Consider the following 15,814-nt stretch of genomic DNA (forward strand, 5'->3'; position numbering starts at 1 on the left):
GAAGAATATTTAATTTGTCTATGTATGAAGGATAGGTGTTGTTAGTGATGGTGAAAAAATTCCAATAATTATCTGTATAAGTATCCAAGCCTGATGTTATTGTTTTATATGTATATGTGAAATACAAATTTTTGGTAAGTAAAAAGAAATAAAAACTGTATCAATTTGGGGATAAATATTTTAGTTGTAGGGAGGATTAGATTGAGTTTATCTTTGATGTATTTCCTAGTTTCTTGTAGATCTAGCCATATTAATGACTCAAGATTATTCTCTTCTATAAGAATATTCAGTGCTTTTAATTCATGTTTGCTCATCAGTTGGTGCCATGCTATCAAATGTTTTTGTTTGAATAGTGACATTTTGATAATCTGTAGTAAACATGATGATGAGTATAGGCAATGGGGAAAATAAGAAATATCCAATTTTCATATTCTTTATGCCTTAGGGTGAAATTCTTAAAAGACCTTAAAATTAGAGTTATGTAATTGGATTTAAATGTTTGGGTGTGGTGATAAGAAAATATTATTTCAGTCTCCAAATAAATGTATTATTCATTATGTATAACATATGAGTATCATTGGTATTTCTTGGAGATTGGGATAAAGATAACGTATAATCTTTCCATTTTGCTGTTTATTTACTGTCCACTAAATAAGTAATTGATTTGATTACTGAAGAAATTGAATACAGTTCTAAGGTGGGGAGGGCTATACCTCCATTATTCCACATAGGGGTTGAAAGGGCAATTCTAGATTTAATTGGATGCCAAAGGAATTTTTTAATCACTCTGTTAAACTTTTTGGTTACTAAATATGGTGGGGGTATAGAAATGGACTGAATGATATACACATTTTTAGGGAGTAATACCATCTTTATAACTGATAATTTCTCATCCATTGAGAATTTTATTTTGACCATCTGTTTATTAAATTATCTCTGGTTGCTATACTTTATTAAAGTTCAGATTTATAATGTCTTTATGTTGTTAGTAATAATTATACCTAAATATGTTATTTGTTGAGAGTGTAGTATATATTTCTTGAAGTTGTCATGTATATAATTTTTTTTGACCTACTAAAAGGATTTGTGTTTTATTATGATTGAATTTAAGGCCTGCGTTTTTTGCAAAATCTCCATGTTCATAAATAATTCTAACAAACTTAGGCTTTTACCACTCAGTGTGACAAATATGTCATCTGCAAACATTTGTATTTTTGATGTTTCATTAAAACCCAGTTCATATCCTACAGTATTAGCATTATCCCTTATCATGTTTGCCCAAGGTTCCATGAATAAGGTGAATAAAAGAGGAGACAGTGGGCAACCTCGTTTGGTACCTTTAACTATTGGTATAAATTGAGAGATTTTAGGGCCTATTTTGATGTATGCTTGACAACCATTATATAATTGAGTGATAAGGTTTATAAAATGTTTTGAAAAATTAAGTTCCCCCAAAAGAATGCATAAATAATCCCAAGTAATTGTATCAAAGGTGCAGTTTATGTCTAAGCTAATTGTAGTTAAATTGTTTTTTAAGATCCTTACTGATTCAATTAAGGTTAGTATTCTCTTAATGTTGTCATACGATGTTCTATTTATTATGAAGCTTGTTTGGTCCACCTCTACTAGATTAGGAAGAAGATTTTGAGTCTATTAGCATATATAGACATAAACATTTTATTGTCTGTATTTAATAGGGCAATAGGTCTATATAAGCTACATTGTTAGGGTCTTTATCCTGTTTTAGAATAGGGGATATAAAAGTATATTTCCACGATGGTGGGGTGAAGTTTTTAGTTTGCGTTATGTTAAAGACAGCATGTAAAATTGTGAGGGCTTTATTAGGTAAAATGTTATAAATTTCTGGGATAATGACATCATTGCCCGGAGCCTTGTTTTATTTAAGTTGGTTAATTTGCAGTTGAATGTCTTTAAAAGTAATTTGCCTATTGAGTAAATTAGCTTGCTCTTCTGTTAATGTTTTCTTCAAATTTTTTATTAATGAATGTTTGTATGTCTTTTTTAGAATTTGTTAATTCAGTTGACTTGTTTAGGTTAAGAAAAAATTCTCTAAATTCGTTTAATATATTATGTAAACCTGAAAACATTTTCTTCTTCTGTGGTGAAAAAAGTTCATTAATATGGTTAAATGTATTTAATCCTTTAGTTTTATTGGCTAGAATACTCATGGATCTAGGGTTAGATGAAAAAGTAATAAGTCTGAATTTCTCTAAGCTAATCATAGTTTTATGATTTAGTATTTCAAGATACTTTTTTAAGGAATCTATTTCTTTTTTTTTAATCTTTTTCGTCTCTGTTTTTTAAAAGGTCAGGATTCAGTTTGTCAAGGTTAGATTGTATTTCTTTTAACTCTCTATCCCACATAAATCTTTTCTTTTTATACCAATCAGTTATCCTACCATATAAGTAGGATTTCATTGCATCCCAGATGAAAATTTCAGGTGAATCATTAGTTGTGTTAAGTTCTATGAAGTTCTGTACTTCTTCAGAAATGAAGGCTTTAAAATCATTCAGTTTGGTAATACATGCTGGGATTCTTTTCATCTGTACATTAGAGGCTGTGTGAATATGTATGTCAAAGGTTATGGAGTTATGGTCAGATAGGGGGCATGTGATCACCTTTCTACTAGTTAAAGAGTCCACTAAGTTATTAGAAATAAAAACTCTGTCTATTCTTGAATATGAATTATGTGTATGTGAATAGAACGTATAAAAAAGTGATTTGGGGTTTGCATAATTATTTACATCTTTCAGCAGAAGAGAATCAAAAATTTATTTCATTAATCTAGCCATTGACAAAATTTTTTTTTTACCAATAAATGTAGAGTCCTTGCTATCAAAACTACAATTAAAATCACCAGTTAGTATGATATTACCCCTAGAAAAGTGTAAAATGAGATTTGTGTATTGCTGATTTGAGTCCAAAGCCAGAAATCCAGTAAATATTAAATAAGGTGATTTTTTTATTATTAAATTCTATAATAACTGAAGCTGTCATACCTTTATTATCTTGGTTTGTATCTAATATTTTGGTCTAGGTAGTTTATTATTACATAATATTGCAACTCACCTTTTTTGAGAGTGTTCTGAACTAACTAGAATAGAAAAGGATTTAGAGTCTAATTTAGAGATATATTCTGATATCAAATGGGTTTCTTGTAAAAATATTATTTGGAAGTTTTGTAATTTGAGATATTTATTTAAAGATCTTCTCTTATTAAGATTATTTTAAACCATTGACTTTAAGTGAAAGGCAATGTAAAGAAGTCATAAGGTAGTTACTATGTCTAATAATACAAGGTGTCTATATTTTGTATTTTTTTCTATTAGTGTATAAAGAATAAATATAAGGGATACAACTATTTGTTAAACTTAAAATATGAAGAGGAGGTATAATCAAAGGTATATTCAAGTAACTTTCATCTATGCAAGTTGTATATATATATATATATATATCGCTAGTGTTACACTGTGTGGATTGTTATTTTTGTAGCATGTCTCAGCAAGAAAAATCAAAGTCCAGATTTGAGAAGTGTCCTAAGTGTGGACAAAAGATGTCCATAACTGATGGACACTTAGAATGTGTTTATTGTTTATTGTTTAGGTGAGGTTCACCTGCAAGTGGACTGCTCTATTTGCCATTCCATTAGGAATAGAGTGTTGCATGAAAGGAAGAGTAAGTTGATTGCTAGGAGGTCTAGTAAAATCTTACTTTCAAGAATCATTGAACAAAGATAATACCCTGGACAGGACGTCTAAACCTTCAAAAACCTTTTCAAAATGTTTTTCTGGGTCGGAGCAGAAGAAAGGTTCATAGACTCCTAAACTAACAGACAAACCATCTACTTCAGCTCCACAGGTATCGGAACCGACAGTTGTTGTTGGTAGGAGCCAGTCCCCAGTTTTGGAGGCGGTATCTCCTTCCCTCAAGTCGCCTCTTCACCAGTCAGCGGCATCATCTGTGGCCTCTTCTTGTTCCTCAAGACTTTTGGACATGGATGTGGATTGTATGGTGCAGAGGCTTCTGCAGACACTGGGGCTGGCCAAACTTTTGTCAGTGCCAATCATCGGGGCTTCAGAACTGTCCAAAACCCTTCCTGCTTCTTCCGTTCCTCTTCCTACCCAACTCGAGGTTTTGGAACAGGAGTGTTCAGAGCTGATGTTCATGGAACCATTAGAACCAACATCTGTTTCAGGCCTTTCGGTTCTGACAACTCAGACTTCCTTGGTGCCGACCATAGAGTCTAGGAGCCAACACTCGCAGGTCGGGTCTGGAGAGGATAGTCGAACCAACTTTTCGGTTACGACTTTGTCTCTCGGGGCTTTGGCTAGGATGAGTTCGGCACCTACCTTGGGCTTGGAGCCCACCACTTCGGTGCAGAGGGAGTCACCTGCCTGTTCGGATTCAGGGGTTCCTTCTCATTGGAGCCGTGGGGCTTTCGATGTCATGAGGAGAGTATTGTCCCATTGGGACTCCACATCACCAGGACCAGTTACCTCCTCCACTAAAGTGCCTGTGTCTGCCTCTGCTTCACAGATCTCACAAAAGCGTAGAGACCCAGAGCCTCAAGATTCCCCATTGGGCGAACCCTGCTCTTCTGAGACCTCACCAGAAGCCCCCACGGGTGAGGTTCCCAAGAAGAGGTTATGCAAGAGGAAGCATCTGGATTCCTCACAGGAATCTGTCACTTCAGACACTGACTTAGATGAGTCAGAAGGGTCCCCATGGTCCCCCTCGGAGGATATCTCCTTCGCACATATCTTAGAGATTCTTAAATAGAGGGGTGACTGGAAGTCCATTAACCCTACTGATTATGAGTCAGTCCTTCTGAAGGCTTTTGGGTCTCAGCCCTGCACCACTTCTGTGTCTCGGCCTTTTGATGAGTTGATGGAACTGGTCTTTCAAAAGGTGTTGGAGTCCCCGGATACCATGGAACCTGTCCCTCGAAGGCATAATAAATTTATAACTTCTCCCCAGGACAAGGCCTTTCTAACCAAAGGAGTACCTGTTGGTGCCATGGTGGTGGCAGCAGCCACCAAGAAGGAATTGTCAGAAACTTCTGCATCTGTCCATCCTCCTGATAAGGATTCTAGGATCATGGACAGATATGGAAAGCGCATGTTTAGTTCAGTGGCCTTTGCCCTCCAATCGCTGAACTATGTCACACATTTTACTAGACTACAATGAGATCTCCTAAAAGAGCTGGGAGATACTCTACAGAGATACTTTACAATTCCCTTGTAAACTCTTCCATGTGTCTGGTCTCATACGCAGCTGATAGAATGAGCAGGACAGCGGGTACAGGAATTGCTCTTAGTAGACATTCCTGGATGTTCTTATGTTCCTTTGCAGAACCCTTTAAGTCATCCTTTGTTAACACCCCTTTTGATGACTCATCCCTTTTTTTGGACCCAAAGTGAAGGAAATGCTTACCAGGTGTGAGCAGGATGGAAAGACTCTGCCATCAGAGTCCATTTTTACACCCCTACCAGACCTTACCCCAAAGGACAGAAGGGAGGGAAGATGTGGTTCCGTAAAACTCAAGGAGCTTTCTAGGACACACGTGGTGAACCCCCCTCTAGAGGCAGAGGAGAGGGTAATAATGGAAGACACCGTCCGTGTGGCAGAGGGGGTCCACAGAATCAGGGCAAAAGAGATCAGTTCTTTGGAAAGCCCTATCAGTGCTCCTGAAAGGAGGCCCGACTGTCCATCTCTGGAGGCAGTCGGGGGACGCTTATCTTTGTACCCAGATGCCTGGCTAAAAATAACAAAAGATTGCTGGGTACAAAGCATCATATCCAGAGGATACTCCATTCCCTTTGCCACCCCACCCCCTCTTGTAAGGAAAATCCTGGATGTTCCACCCAGTCACTGGGATCAAGTAACCATAAAGATTCAAAGGTTGCTGGAAAAACAGTCATCCAACCAGTCCTGGCAGACCAGAGAGGATCCAGAACTTACTCAAGGTTCTTTTTAGTTCCAAAACAAACAGGAGACTAGAGACCCATTTTGGATCTCAGCAGGCTAAACAAATCTGTCAAAAAGACAAAATTCCAGATGGTCATGCTACAGTCGATACTTCCCTTTCTCGGAAAAGACAATTGGATGTGCTTGATAGACCTGCAGGATGCGTACTACCACATCAAAATGGCCAGACCATCCAGGGATCATCTGCACTTTCAACTGGGAGCCAGTCACTACCAGTTTCGAGCTCTGTACTTTGGTCTCACTACAGCCCCCAGAGTGTTCACCAAATGTATGGCAGTAGTCACGGCTCACCTGAGACATTTAGGATTCCAGGTATTTCCATATATAGACGACTGGCTCCTCACCGCCACCACCAGGCATCAACTCATACAGGCAAGGGACGCAACCTTAAACCTCTGCATTCAGTTGGGGATTACCACAAATTCTGAAAAAGCTACCTCGTCGCCATCCATAGGAGCAGATATAGATACCATTTCCATGACCACAAAACTTCCACCAGAAAGGGTTTATGTTCTACGAAAACAGTTCCTGAATCTTATACACAGTTGGCCCCACGGCTCCTTTATGCCTTTCCACCCTTTCCATCCCAAGGTTTTACAGAAAGAAAAGACTCTGGGAAGGACCATCATTCTAATATTCCCTTACTGGCCTTGTCCGATTTGGTTCCCCTTTCTTCAGCCTCATCTGTTTGAAATACCTTGGATCCTGGATCTGGTTCCAGATCTTCTGATTCATTCATCAGGGGCTCTTCATCCTGCCCTTCCTGCCATCAAATTGACAGCTTGGGTGCTCCAATTCCAAGAATAGCCAGGTTTCAGAACTTCTCAGCTGCCCCTCAGCATATTCTAACATCCTCTCATAAAGAATCTACCAGGAAGTTATACCTTAGTAAGTGGAAAAGGTTTTCGATATGGGTGTGTCACAAAAATATTGACCCATATCTGGCTTCACTTTCATCCATTTTAGTGTTTTTGACCAAACGTTTTAATGAGGGGGCAGCTGCAGCAACCATTAGGGTTCAATTGGCAGCAATTTCTAAGTTTCATCTGGGTGATCAGGGATCTAGTATCATGTCTCACAGGCTCTCTAAAGCATTTCTTAAGGGTATTGTTCATTTGAGACCCCCCATTAAATCCCTGGCTACACCATGGAATCTAAATGTAGTTTTTTCACCTATCATCCCACCCCCATTTGAACTAGCCTCATCTTGTGACCTGAAATATCTATCATGGAAAACCATTTTTTCTAGTAGCTATTACTTCTGCTCGGAGGGTTTCAGAGTTACAGGCCTTGTCCATAATTCCCACATATTTGATTTTTCATAATGACACAGTTTCACTTAGGACAAACCCATCATTTTTACCTAAGGTTTGTTCAGAGACAAATCTCAATCAGATTATAGAATTACCTGTTTTTTTCCCAAAATATACTAATAAGATGGAACATATGCTGCACAATCTTGATGTCCACAGGCAGCTTCGATTCTATTTACACAGGACCAAAAACTTTAGAAAGTCAGAACAGTTCTTCGTTTCATTCTCAAATTCAAAGAAAGGTGCTCCAGTAGTAAAAAACACCCTGTCAAAATGGCTATCAGATTGTATCTCTTTTACATATATTTCTATTCACATGCCATTATGTCAAAAAGTAAAGGCCCACTCATCTAGAGCTGTCTCCACATCTTCAGACTTTCTGGCTAAGCTACCAATAGATTCCATTTGTGCAGCAGCCACGTGGTCTAGGCCTCATACCTTCATTACTCATTACAAGGTGGATAGGGCCTCCAGGGACAGGGCCTCCTTTGGTTCCACAGTCCTGAGGAATGTACTCCCGTGAGTCACCCAAGAAAGATGGTGCTTGGGATGCTAACCCATCAGTAAGAATGAAGGCGAGACTGAACAAATTCACATAAAGACGTTATGTACTCGCCATAACGTTCCATGTGAGTTGTTCATCTCGCCTTCATACTTATGTCCCACCCTCCAACCCCCTTCCAGTTTTTTCTTGGGGACTGAGATATTGGACAACTCATGGCAGTGTTGGTCTTTGTCTGGTTTATTCTTGATATTACTATTACAGTTTTTATATGTTACCCTTATGTTAGTTGGCAGCAAACAAGATCTGAGGGAAGCACCAGTGCATCATGGGATATGGAGTAGGCCACGAGCTGGTTGAAAACCTCGAGCTTTTGCATTTTGGCCGAGTCAGAGCCAGGGATCGGCTCCGAACCCATCAGTAAGAATGAAGGCGAGATGAACAACTCACATGAAACATTATGGTGAGTACATAACTTCTTTTTTCTGCTATTGCACAGGTCACCATTACTCATTGTTTAAAAGTGTTGGTGTATGACTTTGTTGAAACTTTTTCCAGGGCTGTGGTCATTGTTATTCTTTGAGGAGGTTTTTCTTGGCTTTATTCTCAGAACCTCTCAGATTATGTTAAAAATTAGATTTTAAATTCACCCTTGGATAGAGATTTAATGTTTGGCCCCTCTGCTAAAGAGAAGATCAAAAATCTGATGAAAGGGACAAGCTGATCCAGGAAAGCTGTAAGATTTTTCAGCCTTCCTTTTCCAATTTTCCAAGAATTTTTGTATCTCCTTATCCAGTTTTGGCAAAAAGCAGAAAAAACAGTCTCAAAATACAGATAAACAGGTGTTTAAGAAGAAATGGCAAAGGAAGTCTTGCCCCCCCCCAAAAAAAAACAAAATAAAACAACTAAAGACAGTCCATCAAGTCTAAATAACTGTTCATGAGACCTTGTGACCCTCTCCCACCCTGGCCCCTTTTTCTTCCAGAAATTCTTAATCTCTAGTTTTCTGTTTGACAACAGAGACTTTTAGGCAAATGGGTTCTGAAAATCATTCATCAAGGTTACAGATGGCAGTGGGAGGAGATTCCTTCTTTCCAAGCAGTCATTCCTTATCCTCAATATAAGCCTGTTTTGTTTCCACCTGTTCTCCATTGTATGTTGTTGCAAGGAGTGATAGAGCCAGTTCCTCTTCCCAGATGGTGTAGGGTTTTTATTTAAGGATGTTCCTAGTACCAAAGAAAGAAAATGTTGTTGTGGACCTTTCTTTTCTAAACTTGCTTGTGATAGTCCCCAAATTCAAAATTATGTCACTTCACATTCTGTTACCTCTTCTTCTTTCAAGTTTCCTGGTAACATTAGACTTAGAAGATACTTATCATCACATTCCTATTCATTCAGACTTCAGACATTTTTAAGGCCTTGTGCATCTAGATCACATTATCAGTTCTTTGCCTTATCTTTGGACTGCCATTGTACCAAAAGTGGTCACAAAGTGTTGAGCTCCAATTATATCTCATTGCAGGCTACAGGATGTCTATATTTCCCATATTTAGATGACTTGCTTATCTTTGTAGAGTCTTTTTCAAATTGCCAGGAATCTCTCTCTTGGCAGACAGATCTCTTACACAAGCCACGATTCCAAGAGAACATTCAAAAGTGTTTCTTGATGCCTTTACACAGGACTGTGTTCCTGAGATGTCAACTACACACCTTAGTTCAAAGAGCTTTTCTTCCACATGAAAAAAATAGATCTATATCTAGATCCATTTCTAAGTTTTTTCCACTCAAACTTCGGTCACTGTGAGGAATACTTTAGGATTTTGGGTCTCATGGCATCTTTGATTCTCATGATACCCCTGTCAGGATTCTCCATGAGAAAGATACAGTGATATCTGAAATCTCTTTGGTCCCAGTACCAACACCCTTTATCTTCTCAAATTCCATTGCTGGGGGTTCTCAGCCAACACAGCTGCCCCAGACTGTGCTTGGGGAGCTGTTATAGGAAGGATAAAAGTGTAGGGGGTGTGGGACATCAATGACAGATGCAAGTAAATAAATAACAAGGAGGTGTTTGCTCTGATGAAGGCATTTAACTCTCTGAACCATCTTTGGTCCCCAGGACTTATTCAAGTGGTTTCAAAAAATACTGCAGTCATGTGGCACATTAACAAGCAATGAGTACTGGGATGTACCACCTTTGCAGACTAGTTTTGTTAGCTTGAGATATAACTTCACAGAGCAGTCTCAATCTATGGGCATCCTACAGTCTGTCAGAGCAAAACTGTGTGCCAGACAACTCAGCAGGACCAGGCAGACCCTCGTGAATGGAAACTAGATCATGGGTCTTCCAAGATTTTAACCATCTCTGAGGAGTTCCTCAAGTAGAACTCTTTGCCTCCTCTGTGAACAATCAGCTGGCAATATTCTGTTCCAGGACTCTGTGCAAGAAGGCCTGGAAGACAGATGCCTTTTCTTTTCCTTGGGCAGGGATGTTCCTGTATGGTTTTCCACCCTTTCAATGAATATTTAGGATACTTCTGAAGATTCAGGAGTCCCCCAAAATCATTATGGTAACTCCCTTCTGGCCCAGGCAACAGTAGTTTTTCTTTCTTTGAAAATGGCCAGGGGCAATTTCCACAAGCCTCCTCACTTACTGAATCTACTCACATAAAAACAGGGGTGTTTGATACACTCCGACATCAATCAGCTTTACTTGACTGCTTGGATAATAGGGTCTTTATTCCTTTCAGGCACCTGTTTACTGAGGAAGTGCAGCTGGTACTAATGGAAGTAAGAAAGAGGCTAGTAGCAAATCATATATTAGCAAATGGAAAGGTTTTCTACTTGGTGCCAATGAAATAAGCAGCACCCATTGAGGGCTAGTTGTTCTCTGATTTTACTATATTTGTGTGCATTACTATCCTGTGGCCTTTCATATTCCTCTGTCAAGATTCGTTTATCAGCCATTTCAGCATGTCTACCCATGGATCGTCCTCTTTCAATGCAGTCTCATGTCAAAATGTTTTTAAAAGGGTTTTTTCATAAAAGGCTTCCAAAAAACAGTGGCCCCTCCTTGGAATCTTAATTTTGTGTGAGAGAAGTTAACACTTTCTCCATTTGAACCAGATAGCCTGGCTGACTTGAGGTTCTTAACATGGAAAGCAGAGTGCTCTGATTTCTGCAAGACAGGTATCTGAGTTTTAAACTCTTATTGTGAGTCAACTCTCTCTCATTTTCCATAGGGACATTTTTTTAAGAACTAATCTTTTTTATGCCTAAATGGGTATCTGGGTTTACTTTAAGCCAGAATGTCTGTGTAGCTCATTTTCTTTCTTGAATCTAAAAATGAGGGAGAAAGAATACTTCATAACTTGGATGTCCACAGACATCTCAGGTACTATCTTGACAGAACTAAATCTTTCAGATATTTGGATCAGTTGTTTACTTTTTGTGAAGGGAAGAAGAAGGGGCAACCTCTGTCAAGATAAACTAAAGCTGTCGTCTTTTGCTATACTTACAATAATAAAGCTGCTCCAGGCAGAGTCAAGGCCCACTCTACCAGAGCCTTGGCTTCATATATGGCTTTATGGAAAGGGTTAGATTCTGGAAGTATTTGGAAGCTGCTTTATGGTCCTCTGTACATACTTTTACAAAGCACTATAAATTCAGCTCCTTTTCTAGGTCCATATTAGGCTTTGCTAGGACCATTCTCTAGGAGCTCCTGGGTTCTTCTCCTTCTACATTCCAAATGTAGTTAGCTAGGGTAGGCTACAGTATAGCCAAGATTACTGTAGCAGTGATCAATGTGATGAACATAGTGCAGTTGTGTAAGTAGACTTATATCAGTAGATGTTGAAATGATCACTACTGTGAATAATCACTGCTGCAGTAGCTGCTCCCCCCCTCCCTCCTTCTCTCTTGTTTTTGGTGTGCTTTTTATTCTGTGGTGTGGACATTTATTTTTGTAGTTCCCAGCTTTGTCCTTTCAGAATTCAGCTTCAGTCCGTCTCTCTCTGTTGGTAGGAAAGCTCTGAAGGGCTTTGTGCATAGATTTGTCCTTTAGTCAGCTGAGCTGGAGCTGCCTGACATTTTAGGGGCACGGAATGTGCCCTGAAGCTTTGGAAGTTGGCTGGGTACTATATCCTTGGCAGGGTATTACCAACGTAGCTAAGGCTACAGCAATCTTTCAAACATCTACTGTTATGGTAAGTTTGCTTATACAACTACTTTACCAGTGTTAAAATACATGTTACAGCTTGTGTTCCTATTTACACTAATTGCTGTCATTTCTTTTCTTATCAGTATTCCCATTCCAGATGTGAAAAAAAGAACTTGCATGCTTTCAGTACACATTCACTTTGAGCCCAAAGATCAAGGTGCACTGGCTTAATAAATAAATAAATACATAAACTAAATTGTGTACTGTTATATTAAATTAATTAAAGTACTAAAGCTACTGTGCAGACAACTACTTGCATAAATTATTAACCTCCCATGTTTTAAAACATAATTTATTATTCATTAAGCTGTTTGCCAGTTAACCTTTAAATGTTGATTACATCCTATACACTTCACACAACAGATAGTGTTCAGGCCTTTCATAATTAAATGTTTTTACTTGAAGATTACATCTCCAAGTAAAAGCAGTAATTGACTTAGTGGATGCAAGAAAGAATCTTTGTAAATTTCACTCAAAACATAATGCTTAGCCCTCTTATGATTAATTGCTAACACTTATAGACGTCTTGTCTCCCTCTGAAAGTCTGTGTAAATAAAAAAAATAGATAATGATGCAAAAACAAGAAAAAATAATATTTTCTATGCCTTCATCATTTTTTCGTGATTCCCAAGCCTATTTGCTTAAAACTTGTCCATAGCTTAATCCAAGAGCATTGTTTGTTATCCACATATGTAAAAAAAAGACAATTATTTTAGTTCTACATACACATTGATCGGTACTCTTTTACGTCCCCAACTTTAACTTGCATCTGTCTAACCTTTGTTACCTTGTTATAGTGTAAAGCCTGGATACTGTAAAACAAATAAAAAAATACTTTCTTGCTTTACTATCTTTGACATATACAATGGTTGCTGATGAGACTTCCCTGTGTCACATTTAAAATACCCCCAACTGTTTCCTATGGAAGACTTGATTACAATATAACATGCAAGTTACATCATGAAAATTTTATGCAAATATTAATAAGATCAAAAAGTCTTTTACTAAAGTTATTTATTCAGTTCATTCAGTATCCTTTGATGTATTAATGCCTTAAAATGGGGAATATGCTTCACAGTCTACCCACCAGTTTAACAAAGTCAACAAAATTCCGTTATTTTTTCAGCCATTTCTTGCAAATCTACATTTTACATGTTCATTCCTGTATTTAATATTGTCAGTGCTTTATGGTCTCAAATGTATTTCCCAATTTCAAAATGTTTCTTGTTTTCTTATTTTTCATTTCCATCTCCCAGCACCAATCGCTAGTTCAAGTTCAAGATACTCCTGGTTATTCTGGTCATCTGTTGTATGTTTTTATGTCACTTAAGTATTTTCCTTTGGATCAGTGGCAAAGGTTTCACTGGCGAGGTATCTGTATGGGCATTGTTGCTGTCAGATGAGTAAGATGCAGAGTTCCCTTCTGATTGTTGGCTCACTCTTTGCTGGCCAAACTGTTTTATTTCATACATAGCTAGCATCCAAAATGTATTTGATCCTCCAGGAAAAAGTATTCTGAAGAAAGGTGGATACAGTAGTTGGAATCTAATACCTGCCTACAGACATTTTCTGATTGCTGAGATAAACCTGTCTTTGTTCTGCTTGGTATAGAGTGAATAGTCATTTCCACAAACACTCTACTGTCCCCAATTTTTAATACTTTTCCCTTCTTCCACAGTTTCGCCAGGAGCAATTTTTTTCTGCTGTTATGATTGCATCTTTACTGATGTAACTCTTGTCTGTTTTACATGAAAAGATTTGGAGCATATACACAATTTGTCTTCTTAATTGACAAATACTGCTGTGGAAAATCAGTCCATTTGCTTATTTGTATGTTAATATTTTTTTGCAATCTGATTCTTTCAGTTTCTCTGGTACAGCAGAAAATCTCGGGTTTTCTATGTGTGTTCTCTATTCTATATCTACTATTTTTTGAAACAACTCTTCTTGAGATGCTTCATGCTCATCCAGCTATTTTATCATTTCAAACTCTGATCAGTTCATTTGAATAACTAGTTAAAGCTTCTTCCATTTTTTTTAGCCTTTTATTTGACGTTACAGATTTATGTTTCAATTATTTTAAATTTTAAACTCATCTTAGTATAGACTTATTTTTTACTCAAAATTAATAGAAGCCATCTCTTGTACCAAAGCTGACACTTGTTTGTTGCTGGACAGCTGCATGATTCTTCTCAGATAGAATTTTTCTTCTTTTCTGATTGATTTAATCTCACTCTGTCCAAATTTCTTCGCTGGTATCCAGGCAGTCTAATTTCTGGCCATTGACTGAACTTTTCACCAAATGAATATCTTTAATTGATTGGTTTGTTTCACAGCTGCAGTTTTCACCTGGAAGAACTCTAGTCAAACTGTTGATGAATGCAGCATTATTGAAAGTCATAAAGTTATTTGTCTTATTATTATTTCTATGCAGTGTTGTAGATTGTTGGAAGTAGCAGGAAAAGCTAAGCCCAGTTTGAGGAGAGAATGGTCACATCACAGAGATAAAGTACAGTTGTCTTTTTTCAGCATAATTTTGTGAATGTGCTGAAGAACATTTAGGAAATCTTGGAGCCAAATCTATGAGGGAATTCAAATATATTCCATGAATATAAGGTATATATGGAGCTAGAAATGAAAAAAGTACCATACTGGCTAAAAAATAAATGTCATTTAATAGAAAATAATTAACACAGTGATTAAGCTATGCAGTTATCATTTTATGTCTATGTGTCTCGCATAGCAAAATGTTGCAGTTTATCTCCTTTTTCAACAAATTTCAGTCAAATGTCTTAATATTTGTTGTAGCTACAGCTTAGGCATTAGTATGCACTCACACTGTAGCTGCAATTGTGGATCAAACCACAATACATAACTCAGGTGAAATTCATGTTCTTGTAAGCATTTAACTTAACCTATCAGCTTGTAGGAGGTACTGTGTATTTTAATCAACTGTAAACATTATTATGTTTGACAGAAACAGAAATCACTGGACTCTCAAATGGAAAAAGAGAATGACAGAGAAGGATGTATTCTAAAAGAAGCTGGTAAGTTTGCTGGCCCAATACTTTTTAACAGAAATAGAGACACAGAGATAACGCCATTATACTACGAAGATTTAAAAATATACAGTGTTTACTTTTGTGTCTGTGTTTACTTTAAAATGCAGTCAGATATAGAGAGCCGTAGTACTTGGTCTGCTCTTTGTGCAGTCATGTTTTATTTGTTTGATATTAGATAACAGGATTTATTAGGTCACAAATTTTTAAGTGACGTATATCAGCAGGAGGTTGCTATCATGGCCATTTTTGGGCCACTTGACAGCTATTATAGTGAACTTTCTAGGTTTACAGAAATGTTATGAGTTTTTAACTGACAAACACAGGAGACTGCTAATGGACCATAGTTTATTAAACTAACAAGAAACATTTTATATCATTCTTCTTTGATATGAGCATGGAGCAAATCTCACAAAGAAAAATTTAGAAGGAATAATATTTGGATGTTTATGATAATTTAACAGTTGTCAGATAAGAAGTATGCAATTCACATGCCATTACTAACCAGTGATCACTTAATTAGTGTAGCGAGGATTCACCTGTCACTTATTATATAAGGCTATAGACATGTTAAGAAACAGACAACAGTTCAGATACCTACTGCTTGAAATAAGGAGACAATTCTGTCAAATAAATCTGCTAGAGAAATGTAGAACATTATTAAGAGCTAATTAGAGTTTTAAACGCACACAACTAACATTGACATCATAG

General features: G+C 37.4%; 1 protein-coding gene across 1 annotated transcript in view; it reads left to right on the top strand.

The window, feature by feature from the left end:
* Positions 1-15,814, top strand: part of LOC122793057 — a 1,451,532-nt gene that overhangs the window by 742,273 nt on the left and 693,445 nt on the right. The window contains exon 6 of the mRNA XM_044060785.1: positions 15,022-15,091. Coding sequence (XP_043916720.1) covers positions 15,022-15,091 — 70 coding nt within the window. The remainder of the gene's footprint in view (positions 1-15,021; positions 15,092-15,814) is intronic.

This window comes from Protopterus annectens, chromosome 1.part0, assembly GCF_019279795.1.
Source record: "Protopterus annectens isolate FY-2018-M chromosome 1.part0, PAN1.0, whole genome shotgun sequence".
Lineage (NCBI taxonomy): Eukaryota > Metazoa > Chordata > Ceratodontiformes > Protopteridae > Protopterus > Protopterus annectens.